General features: G+C 31.4%; 1 protein-coding gene across 6 annotated transcripts in view; it reads right to left on the bottom strand.

The window, feature by feature from the left end:
- LOC132733704 (calcium/calmodulin-dependent protein kinase type II subunit delta-like) overlaps positions 1-18694 on the bottom strand; it is a 118229-nt gene that overhangs the window by 54611 nt on the left and 44924 nt on the right. For all 6 annotated transcript variants that reach the window (XM_060720370.1, XM_060720369.1, XM_060720375.1 and 3 more), the window contains exons 6-9: positions 12542-12614; positions 2081-2183; positions 1655-1738; positions 221-315 (exon numbers count right to left, since the gene is read on the bottom strand). In XM_060720370.1, coding sequence (XP_060576353.1) covers positions 221-315; positions 1655-1738; positions 2081-2183; positions 12542-12614 — 355 coding nt within the window. The remainder of the gene's footprint in view (positions 1-220; positions 316-1654; positions 1739-2080; positions 2184-12541; positions 12615-18694) is intronic.

Below are 18694 nucleotides of genomic sequence, written 5' to 3' on the forward strand. Positions count from 1 at the left end.
AATACCATATCACCAGATAGTATGTTAGACATTGTCACTGTCATAGTATGTAAGACATACTTCCTCATATTATATATTAGACATACTTCTTTCAGTAACATGTTTCTGGCTGGAATATTGCAGGCAAATGATTCACTCAGGATTGTCCTAACAGTTAAGGTGAATCTGTTATTTTAAACAGCTGATTAATATTGTTATAATGTGATCAGAGTTTACTTACATCATAAGCTCCTACTTTAATCTGAGCATACAATCTGTGCTGATCCTCATCCCAGAAAGGGGGATAACCCACTAGTAGAATGTATAATATTACACCTACAATAAAACATGTTCATATTTACTAAACAAAGAAGAATAATTAAACAGATTATGCTTATAATAGCCAATGTTTGTAAAATGCATTTGCTTGTTGTATACAGTATGAATATGAACAACTATTTTACCTCAGGCTTGTTTATGTTATTAAATGTTTTTTTTAAGGAAACAAGATTTTTTTCTCAGGATTACCGAAGGAAGATGACTTTTTTGGATAATGAGAAAATATTTCAATTTATTAGTTCATTGTACCTGAACCTCAATAGACAAAACTTTTTAAGTTCTTGAAATTATCTTGAACATTTCTTTGTACTATTTTTGAAAATTAAATGGTTTAAAAAAATTGTGTCTAACCTAAGGCTAACATATGCAGCCAAAATGATTTGCCAATACCACAAGTTGAGAATAAGGCTAAGTCTGAGTGTGAAAGTCTGATATGAACCTGTACTGTTAGTATTATTGCCTGCTTATTTGTAGAAATTTTATGGTGAAATTTCTAACATTTAACACTGGACATTTTAAATTTCAAGTGTGGTCAGTTCTATATTTAGATGGGTAAACACTAAAGTAAATGTGAATGCAAGACTTCCAACATCTCAACAGCACATCATGAGCAACTATTGTTGCTATAAGAGTGACAAATACCACCACCTGATCTCAATAATACATGAAAATATGTTGAACAATGGCAGAAAAAAAAGTTTTGAAAGGAAAAGTATATAATTTATAGTGCTCAAATACATGTATGTTTGAATTTTTACCTTCAAGGGTGACCTTGAGCCTGCACAATGGCAGCATGGGCTTTACATATTGCCTTGTTGAGGTTAACAATTAAGTTATGTTTAAAATAAATTCCTCAAGGGGTATAGGATTTAAAGAGCTGACACAAAATTCTGACATTTGACCTTCAAGGGTGACCTTGACCTTGAGTCTGCACAGTGACACACTGTGTCATGGTTGTGATCATAAATGTCAAATCATTGTAAAAACTTTTCAGCAGTTTAGAGGACACAAAATTAAAGATACAGGTTCTGCACATAATCCATATGTGCCAAGTTATATCAAAAACTTTTCAGCAGTTAAAAAGTTATGCAGCAGACAAATGTTACAGATGGACAGGCAGGGCCATTCATATAATACCCTCCCCTTAATAATTTTTAAAACATCATAACATTTGATCAACTTGTTATGGCACATGATTTATTCTTTACCTAATCTTTGTCACCAGCACTTTGTGCTTGTAAATATGATAAGGTGCTGAGCTTCATATCAAATGTACAGTACTAAGTGCTGTCAATTGTCCACTATTACATACAGCAGTTGTACATTGTAAACTTACCACATGCCCATACATCTACTGGTTTCCCATATGGGTCTTTGCGTAAGACTTCTGGTGATAAATAACCAGGAGTGCCTGCAAATCCTGTAAACACACAAAAACACCAAATATTTTATCAATACACACAAAAACACCAAATATTTTAGCAATATAACTTGGGCATAGATTTTTTCCACTTTTCATATTGCTAACTTTTCAACATAATTGATAACAAAGATAGAATGAGTCCCACTATCAGCTTTATAAATATAAAAATTTATTTGCACTTCATCAACATGATTTCTTACAAATGATACATAGTAAATGAGCATTTTTTAAAAAACAAAAACTAAAAAATATCTGATTTTACCTTCTTATAAAATAGTATGAAGTATACAAAACTAGAATAACATTTCTAGTATAACTTATTAATCACCCAACACTTACCAAACCATGCCTGTTGGTCCCCTTGTACCTCAATGGCAAGTCCAAAATCTGCTAATTTTACTGCTGCTCCCTTTGCTTTACTTGCTAATAAAAGATTCTCTGGCTGAAAATATACAAAGTATTTACTTATCAAATTTCAATCATACAAGTAAGGGAAGTAAATGTGATCATATACAGTTTCTGTTCATAGCAGTTGCTTCCCTTCTTTACACATGGCTCACACAATACAAATTCATTCACATGGAAAAGCTATCTAACTATATTGAGGAAGTCGGTGAAGATACCTAAGCAAATCCCTTCATATTATAGCAGTCTAGAAGGGTAATAAAATCTTTGGTAGAATGGTTTCAAACCCATGATAACTTAATGTGTTCACTTAAACATCAATGAACTTATGCAATGGTTTTTTCTTCTTCCAGTTTGAAATTGTTGTTTATAGAACATTAAAGGATTTTACTGATAAGAGAACAGTACAGAGCCCAATTATCTCTATATAGCTTTATCAGACATATAGCTGCACATATATACAGATAGTTTAGTGCTGCATGTATGTAGAAACTGGTCACATAATATACTGTCTTGTAAGGCTGCACATATGTACAACCTGGTCGGGGATATACAGTCCAATTAGGCTGCACATACATAGTTATAAGTATCTAAAATGCTTCTTATTTCTGGGTTATTTTGCACATTATAATTAGGAATATTACATGAACAGAAAGAGTAAATGGTAAATTTTGCAAATAAGGTAACAGTCAGACCTGCATTAAATTGGGTACAAATCACTAAAAAATATTTCCAGTCCGGTCAAGTCAAACACCCCTCCTCCCCTCCCCCTAGTGGTCAGTTCTTTAAACAAAAATCCTGTATGATAAAGTATCATCAGTAGCTTACTGTTTATAGTTTACAGTAATTATATTCTATAGCCTACCAAGTTCCCTCCAAATGAAATAATCACAGTATAGTACAATTATTCCCATTATTGCTGTTCATCTTTCTCGTTATCCCCAGTATCTTACCATACCTCTCCAATCAGAGTACATCTCCTATATCTTCAAATGTACCAGTAATCTCAGTCTTTTTACACTGCAGTTTATTGCAAACTTTACACAGGCTTTATCTCAAATTGAAATGTCAGACTACTCAAATAATAAATTGAATTCCAGTTACAGCTTTGCAGCAATCTTCGAAACTTCTTTCCTAGAATTATCTGAAATCTTTGCACATTTAATAGCTTGTTTTTATTCTTAGAAAATTGTACTTTGTAAATGAAAAATCAATTACTTTCATTTTTGTTGCATCTGCATCTAAATAATTGAATGATAACAAGTTTATTAAATGCTTAATGCAGCTCTGGAGAGCAAAACTTCTTGCAGAAAGCAAAGTCTTGATGAAATTATGGAAGAAGAAGTTAAACAGTGGAGGAAACAGGCTTCCTTATATGATTACAGATTAGAGTGGTGTTCTGCTTGCATTATTAAACAATTGTATAAATTTCCAAATGTTTCTTTTATATATATATAGCTCACCTGAGCATAAAGTTCTTAAAGGTTGCCTGACATTGATAATCACAAACTCTTTACAGCATCTACAAAATCTTAAAAGCTTTAAACAAGATGACATTTTTCTCACATATGTATAAATTATGGATGGGGGTAATGAATAGCTCTTGTAAAGTGTAAATGTTCTTCATTGTTTACACTGTTTGGAAAGACTGACTCTATACATTCCCCCTCCCTTTAAACTTTGTTGTTAATTTTTGTTTGAAGTCCATATCTTGAAAATCGTATATGATAAATATAAGATAGTTTGGCACCTTCTATATACATGCACTGTTGTATATCAACATTTGCAGCATAGATTTCATCATCCCATATATCAGATTATTTATCAGTTAAATATCATATAATATAATTCATATATGATAAAACACATTTTGTGAAAATTCTTCTCTTGTGATTAACATAGAATGCAGCTATTTTTCATAATTATAAAAATTTTATGTTATGCAAAATGTCATATAAAAGACAAATTGATGAGTTCCTGAACACTAAATGTTTCCAAGTCAAATTTGTTTGTTTATCTGGCCATCTGTAGACAAAATCATCTGTGCCATTCTCAAAAACTGTTCAACAAATTTTAATAAAACTTGTAAGGAGTAATGCTCAAGAGACCAATTTGTGAATATTGTAAGGAAATTGACTTACACTGAAAGATAACCTTGACCTGAAAGGTTTAATCTTGGAATATCACAACTTCTTTCAAATTTATGAATGTAGAGTATTCAGTTTTGGACATAAGAATTCTTGGGAAACAATATTTAAGGATACACTGAACTTGACCTTTATATGACCTTGACCTATATGGTAAATTTCTAGAATAAGCTTTGTATCTTATTGACAAATTTGATTCAAACTCTGACAAAACAACACTGAGCATATAACTGTAATGCTGAGCAATTTAAGTATGTCCTTGAGTTTAAAATGACCTTGACTGGCAAGGTCAAACTATTGAATTTTGCTTATTAAATTGTCATAACATTTTAATGGATTGATTTGATTCATACTTGGACAAAATATTAGGCATAATCTGCCTGTTGGACAAAATTCAAAATATGACATACATGAATACTTTAAAATGACTTTGACTTTGAAGGATAAATCATTGAATTTTTCTAAAATTGCAATAAATTTGTTATCTGAATATACTGAATTAACTCATACTTGGACTAATCATTAAAATGCTTGCGACAAAATGTCACATGGAGTTATTCAAATATGACCTTGACCTTTCAGTTATCATAACTTTCTATGTTAAATATGAAATTTATTTAAATTCTGTAGAATTTGTTACTTAAGCATAAATTTGATTAATATTTGGACATAACATCATGTTAGATAACAATATTATACTGCCTGAAGAGAAATGGATTTTTACCTCTAATTAAAAGTCGTCAATGTCATATTTGTTAAAATTATTCAAATTTACAACAACTCTGATGACTTGCAATGATGAGTTGCAAGACCTCACTACGAGGAGGTCAAAAGTTGACCCTGCTTGTGGTGCCTGTTGTTGAAGCAATTTGAATGTGTTCATATTAATCACCATTCATGACAGTTCTAGTTTTGACTGTGAGATTATATTGATGAGATTTAATACTTATACATGTGTATTGCCTTAGAATATTTGTATAACAGTTGTAATCTGGACCTTTTGAAAATGTGGGTTTTTCTTAGCTAATCCCTTTTATAACAAAACAAAACTTTAACCATCTGTTGCGCTCATTTTCCAGGTTGAAACAGTAGAAGTTTGTTTGTACCCAGCCCAACTCCAAATCAACAGGGAAAAACCCAAAATATTCTTAATTTCAGAGTATTAGTATGTTCATTGTACTGTTTATGCTTATATGCCCTTGACATATTTGTATAATATGCTATTATGATACTAAGGTATTATAGATAATCATATTTTTGACAATAGGATATATGATATCCTTGACATATCTATATAATTTGTTATTAAATACAGGATAATATCCTTGGAATATTTATACATGTATAATATGTAATAAAATATATGATGATAATTCTCAGCATATTTGTACAATGATTGACTGTTTACTGACACTCTCAAACATGTTTCTGTATTTACTTGCTGGTTACCTCTAAATCCAAGCAAGGTATGTACTTACCTCAATGCTATACCAGTAAACTATCTGACTAGTCTAAACATGTGCAGGGTTACAAGGCAGTAAAAGCAATATGTAGTGAATTCACTCAGTAACAAAGTTGACAGTAAAAAGTAACATTTTTAAAGCAATATTTTATATTTAAAGAGGAGGAAACTATTTAATAAAAAAGTTAGAGTAATGAACCTTGTCATAAATGATGTGAGTGACGACAATGACATCTCAAGTAGATACCATAAGTATCAAAGAAGATAAAGTAACCAAAACAAACATTTTTATCTTCAAATATTAAGATAGTTCTATAAATAATGGTGCTAGACATATGAACCCTTTCAAATTACTTCAATTCTTTGCAAGTTTTTCTCTGGAAAAAGCATATAATGGGAGATAATAAAAAAATAAGGCAAAGTTATCATTCTTTGCCATTGCACTAATCTCTTGAACACTAAAGTTTAACTCTTTTTTTTCTAAATTTTTAAACTGGAACTCCTTGTTTAAGCTTGGCACTCATTTTTTTAAACATAAGAGTCCTTGGACTAACATAACAGGAAATGTCTAGATAAATCACTGAGTTAACAAAGATGACTGGTTTAAATTTTAAGATAAGGTATTATCCATGGAAGGATAATGGTTGATAATGATGAAATATGGCTTATAAAATGTAATACTACACACTGTGGAGAATATGTGAATATAGATACAACATCATACTAAGGATGAGTAGGCAATAAAATATAAGATTAGCAATTTAGTAAATTGCATTATTTAAGTAGTATTGCAAAAATTGTATGGCTTTTAGTAAACCCCCACCCAGCTTGTTACAATATAATTTCAATGAGTAAGAGAAATATACAGCTAAAGTATGGACATAAGAATAATACAGTCATGTTAATTACTACAAAAGTATTTGATTTCAGCAAAAACATTTCACTGATAAAGGTGATAATAACTACTCTTATCAAGAAGCAACAAGGTAATACTAAATAGTGATACATGTACTTCAATAAAAGAACATGAATAATTAATTCCAACTTCTGTCACTTTTTAATAAGCCTGTCATAACCAAATGAAACAAGAACTAGTCTTACTGCTTGATGGTAAAAAAGAGCCTGGATAATGTAAAATTTTCTAAGTTCTTAAAGGGCCATAATTCTGTCAAAATACTATGTTAGAGATGTCTTGGACAGTGACCTCCTATTATGCTCTTAAGTACTCAAGTATGTATTCAACTCATTCCCAACAATAGTTTCGGAGATTTCAACTTGCACACAACAACTTAACTAAAGTGTGACTCCAGCTCCTTTGATAACAATAGCTCTCCCTATTTTTCAAATAGTCAAGCTGACAACTGTCAATAAGATTTCTATAAATAAAACCCACAAACCCCCACCATACCAGGTGGAAAGTGTATCATTAATTTAAACTTGTAATAGATATATGGGGTAATCTTAAGGTACGTTGAGAGCAGGGCAATGGAATGAAAGATAGTAGAAGCCATCACAATTAGAATACTTTATGCCATGGGATTTTGGTTGGATATAGAACTTATAACTTACAAAATCAAAGAAAGAGATTCTTCTATTAAAACAAAAAAAAATCCTATGATTATCCAAAATTCATTTCAGCTACTTTTCCTTATGTTTATTTTATGTTACTTTAGCAACTTCACACTGCAAACTTTTTTTTCACAGACAAAAACTGAAATGAAAAATCATTTACAAAGCAGCCAATTACCAATGCAGCAATTTGAAACTTTCCATGTAAAACTGTCATATTGTTGCTGCAGTAACCTTACAGTATCAGAAACAGTGTTAGCTACAGCCTGTTACACATACTTTCTACACATAATACAACACCATGCCTTCTTCTTATACCCATCACTGTCAATATCAATCACTATATGATACACAAGTTCCAGACAAATATCCCATAAATCCCCACTCAGTCTGACATACAAGGTTACACTGAGTAATGTTTATATACAAATCATCTTTTAGTACTTATCTCACCTTGAATGAATTTTGTCCTGAAAACAACAGTCTTTTCAGTGCCAAGTTTCTAAGTCATTTAACAGTTACTACTGCTTAAATATGTAAAAAAAAATAATTCAGCATGTGCTCAGGTCTAAAGATGTGAAATAGATTGTAACTATAGAATATATCTTTCAAAAATAGTTTCCATACCGAATGATAAAAATGTTCTTGTAAGGGCTACTTCAGAAATACTGGTCAATCTATTAAGTGTATGTAACTGTTACATTTCTATGACATAACAATATATTGCTTCTCAAGAAGAGTATCTTGTCAGTTAATGTTACAGTGCTAGGCAGCTATTCTTAGCCATTCCAGAAACATCAATTTATCCTCCAATGAAGAACCAATGCTGCACCTTTGTTTACAGTCTTAACAATAGGTTTATTACATCATCCCTGGATTTACAATTGACAAAACATGATGTTGCCATAACAATCATCTTAAATCATTTCTTTCCACACTGACATGAACTTTTTGTGAATTTTAAATGTTAAAACTAGATCTAGATCAAGATCTATGATACTTTACATGTAGGTTGGTCAGGTGTCAGCTGACAAACTATTTCAATCTGACAAACTATTTCAGTCTGACAAACTATTAAGTCTGATAAACTATTTCAGAAAAACTATTTTAGTCTGACAAACTATTTCAGTCTGACAAACTATTAAGTCTGATAAACTATTTCAGAAAAACTATTTTAGTCTGACAAACTATTTCAGTCTGAGAAAAAACCTATATCAGTCTGACAAACTATTTCAGTTTGACAAACTATTTCAGTCTGACAAACTATATCAGTCTGACAAACTATATCAATCTGACAAAATATTTCAGTCTATTCATATAGTGTGTAAAAAAAAAACAGCTTATAGTAATTTTGTTTCACCATTTAATGTCAAACTGCGGTTCAGTTATACCATATATTGTATATAACTGATTTAATAATGCATTAATATTTTCTCTTTACAATTCCTCATAAATTGGTGCAGCTATATCAAGTTGTATAAAATTACAGGATACAGCCTCAACACTTAAAGTGATGAGTTAGTTTGTATGAACTGTCATTACTGAAAATTTAGAGAGCCTACCTACAAACAGATAAATGCTAGTCTGTATCATCTTATGACTTTAAAATGTGCATGATTTCATGTCTGGTGACCTTGACCTAGCATTATTATATAGACCTGGATTATAATGGCACCACTCAATTTTTTGTCAGATTTTGGCCTGACCATTGGCCTTTATGTGAGAAGTTGACATTGGTTACAGGGATCTGAACTTTGCACCTCATAAAGGTGAACACTTGTTTCAATCCCTTATTGCATGTAAAAGTTTTGCTCAATACAGACGTTTTCCTCTCATCTGTAAGTATGACCTTGACCTTAGCCCAAGAGACCTGATTCATGTGAGCAACACTACATCTTATGGTCATGAATATTTGTATCAAATAAAACTTGAATGCAGAAGATGTGCTCAGGACAAAACAGGACCCTGCCTGCCTATCCTACCTGGCCATACCCGAAATACAACCTGGTGTATATTACTTTATAATAAATCAGCCCAAAAATAGTCTGCAGTTGTATAGATTGTGCTTACTGTATTACTGGTGGTACAGGCAACTCATTATTGCCAACAGTGCTCAAATACTTAGTAGTTTGAGTAAAATGATTGTTTCCATTGTTTCTTACTGTATGTTATAGATATGTGAGGTATGTTTACAGTATGCAAATAAAAGCATTTAATTTACAGAGGTAATGAACTTCATCTGTAAAGAACAAATTGCCTCTGTCCATAGAAGTTTAGCTGAGTTTTACTGTACATTATCTGACAATACTGACAGTACAGTTAGCCAGCTTCCAGTTTACCTGCTCTAGATTCAGTTATCAAACCTTACCACCGAAAATAAACCATAACATAATATCTTTCAGCTTCTTGTTTTTCTTCTTTCATGATACATTTTAGACAATATTAGTACTGCCAATTACCAATAAACAAAATCAAGATCATATATAACAAGAGCTGTCGGTAGGACAGCATGCTCGACTATTCTAAGTGCTTGATAGTAAAAGAGCCTTGATAATGTTAAATTTTTTAAGATCACAAAAGGTCTAATTTTTTTTTAATAAATTCATGTTATAGGCCTTAGACTCAGAGAGTCTAATTATACAGTATTGGCTTGACTATTCGGTAGGTAATGTCACAAGGTTGTTTTATTGAGTATAATAATACTAATTACCTATGAATACATAAATTTGACAGAAAAGGTACATAGGCTTCTAATTAAGATGTTTTATCAAGTAAATCACTGCTTTATTATTATGAATGCATAAAATTGTCCAAAAAAGGGCACAAACCTTTCAGTAGTAATTGAGATAACAGCTTACAAGCAAAACTTTACCATGAATTTCTAAGTTGAAAAAGGGGAGAAAAATCAGCCTAAATGCAAGATAGATTTTATGGATCTTTGTCAGTGACCTACAATTATGACCCTAAATGCCTATGTGAAGTTTTAAATAAATATCTTTAATAGTTATTGAGATATGTAAAACTTGCATGTAAACATTAACCAAGAGACTAAGTAGAAAAGGGGATATGAATCAGCCTTAATGCAAGATAGAGTTATGGAACTTGGTCAGTGACATACAATTATGACCCTCCAATTAGGCCATCCTTAAAAAAATGTTTGTTTGCAGTAACCCGACCCAGAATTTTCAAGGTGGGTAGGAAGGTCTCTTCTATTAACCTTTAAAAGAACAAAAACAAAGCACAAGGCATAATTTTCTGATTAAAAAATTTTTTTTTTATCCAGACCATGAAAAAAACTTTTGAGTAGGGGCAAATTTTGTGAGTAGGTCGCGTTACTGCAAACAAACATTTTTTTAAGGATGGCCTTATGACCCTAAGTGCATGTGTAAAGTTTCAAGTAAATATCTTTGAAGACCTTTAACCTTTAACCAAAATTTCTAAGTTTCAAAGGGGCAAATAATTCTTCAAATTTTGCAGGCAGAGTTATGCAATTTTGCAACCTGATGAACATTGTTACTATAAAAAAGTATTTTAAATTTCATTTGAATATCTCAAGCAATAATTGAGATATTTGACTTTACAAAAAAACTTAAACCAAAATTTCTAAGTTCCAAAGGGGCATAATTCTGTCAATATTGTAGGCAGAGTTATCCAACTTGTCAATCTGATGTTCCTTGTTACTATAAATAAGTATTGTAAGTTTCAATTGAATATCTCAAGCAATAATTGAGATATTTGACTTTACAAAAAACTTTAACCAAAATTTCTAAGTTAAAAAGGGGCATAATTCTGTCAATATTGTAGGCAGAGTTATCAAACTTGTCAATCTGATGTACCTTGTTACTATAAATAAGTATTGTAAGTTTCAATTGAATATCTCAAGTAATTATTGAGATATTTGACTTTACAAAAAACTTTAACCAAAATTTCTAAGTTAAAAAGGGGCATAATTCTGTCAATATTGTAGGCAGAGTTATCAAACTTGTCAATATGATGTACCTTGTTACTATAAATAAGTATTGTAAGTTTCAATTGAATATCTCAAGTAATGATTGAGATATTTGACTTTACAAAAAACTTTAACCAACGCAGACGCCGACGCGGACGCTGACGCCGACGCCGGGGCGACTACAATAGCTCTCATATTCTTCGAATAGTCGAGCTAAAAATAACCTTTACAAGAATAAATAAATTAATTATATAAATCAAGGAATGTTGAAAGGAAATTCAGATTTACTTTAAATTCCAGAAAATTAATGGTGTATACAGTACAATATATTGAATCATACATCCACCTGGGAATATGGTAATGATCTAGGTTTCCAAGCAATTTGAGCAGGCATTCTTTTAATATAACAGAAAATCTCAAATATGTTCTGCCAATTATTCTTTGCTATTAGTTGTCACCATGAAAGATTATTATACTTGAGGTGGATAAAGAGGTAAAAAAAGAAAGAAAAGGAGTATAATTATGCTGATGAGGAAAATGGCAATTATTTAACATGACTCCCACCCCCAGCACAACATGGTCCTCTCTTTTCTGTGTTGAATAGTGTAATAAAATCAAAATAAAGGGGGAAGTGCTTAGGAGACATAGGAGAACAAGTATTTTAAATTTAAAGTGAATCCCTTATGTGGTCTTCATGAAAAGGCAAATATTCTGTAAGTCAAAAAAGGAAATAATAAATGCAACAAATAAAGTGCATTGTCATAAAAACAGGATTAAATGTGTCAATTATGAATCAAAAACTGTCCATCAATAAAAAAAGTTATGGCAATTTAAGCCAAACCTAAAGTGTTGTTTTGTCAAATTATGAATTTCATTCTTAAAGACAAAATCATAACAATTTCAGCAAAATTCAATAACCTGGCCTTAATTGTCAAGGTTATTTAAGGTCAAAATCATGCTTAAATTAATCAACATATTTTTTTTGTTGTTGATTTGTCCATGGATAAAACAGATCCATACATTATTAATAAAGTAATTGCCAATTTTACCAAAATTCATAATTTGATTTGAAGGTCAAGGTCAAATAAAAGTCAAGGTCAAATAATTATAAAGCTCAAGGTCAAATTCACTTTAACTTTCTTAATGGAATTGTCTCAGCAATATATCTTTTATACATGAGAGACTATGTAAGTATCCAAAAAAGTAAAGTCTCAAACCAAAACTCAATACTAGCAAGATGGCTAATAATAAATTTATATCAAACTCACCTTCAAATCTCGATGTACTATTCCATGCATATGACAGTAGTTAACACTCTCTAATATCTGTTGCATGCAGTGGCTGAAATGAGAAACAGTAAAACATTATTCAACGGCACAATATAATGTTATATACAGATCCAATCATTGAACAAACTCATCATACTTTCTTCAATTTGTCAAACAATTTCAAAAGTAATTATTTGCAGCTTTGTTATTCTATACTTTTGATCTATTTTTTATCTTCCAGCAATCATTTTTTCAAGAGGTTTCTGTTTCAAATGTCTATGCCAACTTCAAAAATCATTTTTATAATTATATAAATATTATCTTCCATTTTTTGCACCAGGTGGCTGGCAATTACATGGCTTAGATTTAGTCAGCTAATGCTTTTTTGTCAAGGTTTATTCCATGCTTGTAAATCATGTAAAAACAAGTCCAATCAAACAATCGAATTTTAAACCAATATATTTGTGCCCTTCCACTCAATTAACCAATGGGGTTCTTTAAATTAGATGGACCCCCAATTATCCAACCTTACATAAATATTAAATAGAAGCACAGATAAAATAATTTCCTTAGAAGTTTTAGATGAGTATGAATTAATTTGTATAGTTACATTTTATTTATTTTAACTTACATTAGGAATAAATCTGTATACATGCACTAAGCTTATATATTAGGACATGTAGTCAGTCCTGTAACCAACTATTATTACAGTCAGTGAATATATTGTGAGATTTCTATGTGACAGAGCCTTGCAAAATATGTTATACTGCCAGCATAACTAGCCAAGTTGATAGGAAGTATGTCAAACACAACACTGATGTATTCACTTGTTTTTTCACATAAGATTATTACTTCCTGCATGTATGGTAGAAACATTATGGTGAACATTTCACCAATGATAGGAAACTGCTTAAATACACTTTAAACAGTACTAACTGAATTACAATATTATACAATGTGCACAAGGCATCTACAGATGTTTTTAATTCAAACATTCTATATCATATTTAAATGTTGAATTCTGCTTAAGCTGATACAAGGGGTTAGTGGACGGTAGCTTGCATTTACCATTACCATCCATGAACAAACTTAATTAAACCAAATCTGCAATATTTTCAATTTAGCTGTTTTTGGCGTGTTCTTAAGAGATTCTGTTTTTGCCTATTCTATAGGTTTTCCTCTATGATATATTTAATGGCTTTATATCAGAAAGATAGGACATTTTCCAATCAGATTAAAATCAGATCCTTAAGAATCTGGTAGTCACTTTCATCAAATCAGTGTCAGCTTCAAGTTTTACCTGTTGAGGAACTAAAATTACATAAATAATTATGTGATTTTTATAATTTTAAACCAACACTCAATATGATAAAATGTGCCACAGAAAAACCATTTGAACGATCTAACTGTGAGTATGCAGCAGAGGATAAAAAAGCTATTTTACTTCTCACACTGTTTTCAAATATTTATGGTAGCTAATTTCTCATAAGAATCTCAAGGATGATAACTATTGATGCAATTTCACTTGGTAACTGACTTTCCATCTAGATACAATCAATCGGACAATCACTCTATTTCAAGTTACAAGCAAGATGTGTTCGAATCCCAACATGCATAAAGCATGTAGTCTGTGACATCTTTTATTTAATTAATCAATTAATTAATTAATTAATTCATTCATTCATTCATTCATTCATTCATTCATTCATTCCATTCCATTCATTCCATTTCATTCATTCATTCATTTTCATTCATCCTTCCTCACTCTTCTTTCATACCTTGGTACAGAACCAATAGTAGCAGCAAAAACACCATAATTTTACTGTTTTTACCTCCCTTATTGTTCCAACAAGAGTCATTATAAGCCTGTGGCTTTAATATAAAACACTCCAAAATATCTAATAGATTCACAAAGTTCTTCTGTTTACAAATGAGAGTAAAATATCATCTTGTAAAATTCATAAATATAATTATAATGTTGTCTTTATTGCTTAAACACTTAGAACACACTTCAAGAGAATTTTTATAACTGTTTTAATTGTTTTATGAGTCAATTAGATGCTAACTTTTCAATGGCTTTCAATAAAATCTATCATCAAGGGACATAAATCTGTCAAAACAAGAATTAACATTCAAAACTACTGGGGTAGGGATTTTTTCTCCTTACAATTTTTTTATAAAACCAAATGTTGCTCAAGGAAAATCTGCAAGTATGATTAACATGCCAAAATGACAGCTGTCAGTCATTTAGACCCTAAATTAATGACAGAGACTGTAAATGAAATAAACTTAATGCTGTTACAATCAAATATTGATGCTTTTAAAGTTTTCTTTTAGATAAGAAGCTAAAATGGCACATAAATAATGAACTTAAAGCACAAAGATGGAACCATAATTCAGCATAATCTTTGAAACATGGCATTTGTAAATGTAATATTCTATTTGTACAAGCAACAATAACATACTATGGTAAATATTGGTTTTTACAGGAATCATACTTGGCAAAATACCTCAACATTCAATCTGTAATATGCACAGCAATCATAAACAAAGTATTATTATGAGAGTATTTCAAATAAACAGACATTTAGCTGTAGAGTTTAGTGATACAATATCTCCATAACACACCTGTACTCACCATATACTACAACAATGATGTATGGATGTTAGAAATGCTAGGTTCCTGATTTAGTTTAACTTTTGCAATGGACTTGAATTTTTAAACTTTTATGGAGGAAAATCTAAGAATCATTTATCATAAAAATAATGGCTCATCTTAATTCTGAAAATTTCTTTATTCTTAATGTAAAACTGTTGATTTGATGTTAGTTTAAATGGTACAAACAAAGCCTATGGAAAACGAGCTTAAACAGTGACCTTGACCTAGAAATCTTTTGCTGAAATAAGCAATTTGTGAAGGATTACTGACGAACAATTCTAAATAAGTAACCTATCTTAAACACTAAACCTCCAAAGCAATGAATTTTCAAGGTGATCAGAAAAGAAGCATTGTCAATATTCCTTAATTTTACCTTAAACCATGCTATAAAATATCTTAAATATACAGTTGACTCTCGGTAACTCAGATTTCAACGGACTGGGCATTTTACTTCAAGAGGAACAGGTAACGTGGATCTGCTGTCATTACATTTACATTCGTACATGTATAAAAATGTGCCTGATTGAATGTCCAAAATAGTAGGTTTGTTATTGTTGATAACGGCAATGCTGCAGTTGAGCACTTACAACTACAAATTATAAATGAACAGAAAGATATTATTTAAAATTTAATACATGTATATTAATAGTGAAACATAAATACAACATAAACACAAACACTCGTAGCAAAGACATAAATGCAAATCAAGTTGGTCAGTATTCATCAGTATAATATTAAGCACATGTTTTCAATAAGCACTCATGAAAATTCATTACTATAGAAGCAAATAACAAACAATATGTCTTATACCTTAATCATAGGAAAATGAAAATAGCAATTATTGTGTACTGGAAGTAGTCATATCAATTTAGTTATCTAACTGATAAAACCAATGAAGTCTTTATGCCGATTAAAGTCACTTTTAAAACGTGTTAATAATACATGATGACCGGCGATTAAAAATACTATGAAACGAGTGAACCAGAGTGACAACATCTCACCTTGATGTCGCCAACCGTTGATCAGTCGCCTGTTTTAACACTTCGACTAACTGACATGAAAATATGTTGGACTTTAATTGACGGGACCAAAAACTCCTTTTGACTAAACAGGAGTCTCAGTAAGTCAAAATTTGACTTAAGCGGAGTTAAAGTACAAAGATAAAGAAGGAAATTTGACTGGACCTAAGAAATTCTTCGACTAATGCAGAAGTTTGAGTGAGGTGATTTTGACTTATTTGAGAGTCAACTGTACTTGTCAATTTTTCAAAACCATTCATCATTTTTAGAGAAAAATTTCAAAATAAGTACTGATTGAATAGGTAAGACTGCAGACAATGATCAAACAGCACAGACAGATGCTCTGGCTGATCTTGGTCTGCAAAGGTCACATAGATATATTCAGTTGCCACCAGCAGGCTTCAGGGTTAAAGAGAAAGAATGAGGGACAGTATGCCAAATTTAAGATAATCGAAATGCAAATGAACCCAAAGGTTGATATCAGTATCTTAACCATTGTCCTACATCATTGTGAGTTCTGGAGGCTACATGACAGCAAATGTTGGAGACAGCTTTCTTACATCAATAAAATTTAATCATTTCAAACAGTCATCTGGGACCACCTTCTACATGGAAAATTCATTCAGGAAATCTGATTGTATAATATTTTCTTCCTATAATCTTTTATCTTCTATAAGAGTATGAAAGAGTAAATTATTCACCAGCAAAAGACTGAAGATTTGCTTTAAAGCACTTAAGTTTACTGCTCTTGCATAAATTATGCATGGTTTGATATGAGCTTTGTTGGCATCACACATTCCTGTGAAAAGTAATGAAAACTCTTAAGTTATCTAAAACCTATTAAAAATGTTGTGATGAAAATAAAGATTGAATGCCCAATATTTGCTGGTGTCTTTTTTCATATTTGACATTCTCTTTTACAATAAGATGATGGAAGCTGTTGTTTTATGTCATTTTCTTTCCATATCCTTAAAACCTCTGGAATAAACTACACTTAATACGTTCAGTAATCAATATGGCAGACTCGTTTGGTAAGAGACAGTAAATCTAATTTCAGGATACAAGACATTGTGAAAACTATCTAGAAAATTTCAATCTGGATAAATGAGTGCTTGCAAAGCTTTTAAACACTTTCATACATGCTTTAAGTATTGCCCCTCCCTGCTACACTTCTGGGACAATGTGGGGGTTGGTAAGTCTTTACCTATCCACTGCTAGCCCAATTTGATGGTTTTGTTCAAATACAAAAATAGACGAGGTATTTTTAATTGTTTGCAGTGTGGGGCAATTAACAGGAATTCTCATATTTGACTGTCTTCTGGGAGTTAAGGTAGAGGCAGGGAGGTGTACTGGATTTACCAATGATTTGGCCTTACTAAATGTAATGAATCAAATAAGATCAGGATACAATTATCATATACTTAATTTTTATCATTTATTTAGCACTATCAGGAGACAATCATTTATCAATTATTTAAAGATCTTACACATCGTTTTGATTGAATCAATATTAATTAAAATCTACCAAGTTTGATAAATGATTCTTAAAGAAGGTTGAACAGCTATTCTAACAAAGTGGCACCTGTGTTGCTATTCCATTGTTCTTCCTATTGTTCTATAAGCTGCATAAATTTTAGTCACATTAACACCTTCCTGGATGAATAGCATCAAAGAAAATTTTCTTCTCATTGAAGTGAACTTTAAGTAAATTTGTACCTATTTTCCAATCCAACCAACTGAGGCGCCAAGCCATGGAAACTAGGAGCTAATCCTTTTTGTTAATTTCTTATGTTGACAGAAAGGTTCAAGCTCCCTTATTCTACTGTTACTGAGAGTCATGGATTTCTTTATTCTGTTTACATTTACCTGGCCCTCTATAACATTTTCAATGCCAGGACGGATAGACAAAGCCATTTTAATTACATTGTATCAGATTTTATCCACAGGGGATAAGTAAAGAATTGGAGAATTTAAGAAAGTATGGGTGGTACAATGGTAATTGGAATTCATAAAAATCACTATTATTGATAAAATTTGATTTTCCTAGGCCTGTGCACTTAAAAGGATAGAAATTGTACGAGGCCTGTGCACTTAAAAAGATAGGGATTGTACTATCTTGAAGAATTTATAGCTATTTTAATCCTGGATTTATCTAGTTTCTATTTACAGAATATAAGTGAACCATGAGAGAGAACTCACAGCAATACCAGTTGTATAAATGTAAAGATATATGAGCCGCGCCATGACAAAACCAACATAATGGGTTTGCAACCAGCATGGATCCAGACCAGCCTGCGCATCCGCGCAGTCTGATGAGGATCCATGCTGTACGCTAACAAACCCTATAACAAGTAGAGAAACTGATAGCGAACAGCATGGATCCTGGTCTGGATCCATGCTGGTGGCAAACCCATTATGTTGGTTTTGTCATGGCGTGGCTCATATCAATTATCACATGACATCATACACAAGTCA

The sequence above is a fragment of the Ruditapes philippinarum genome, unplaced genomic scaffold (assembly GCF_026571515.1).
Source record: "Ruditapes philippinarum isolate M1 unplaced genomic scaffold, ASM2657151v2 ctg802_1_1_1_1, whole genome shotgun sequence".
NCBI lineage: Eukaryota > Metazoa > Mollusca > Bivalvia > Venerida > Veneridae > Ruditapes > Ruditapes philippinarum.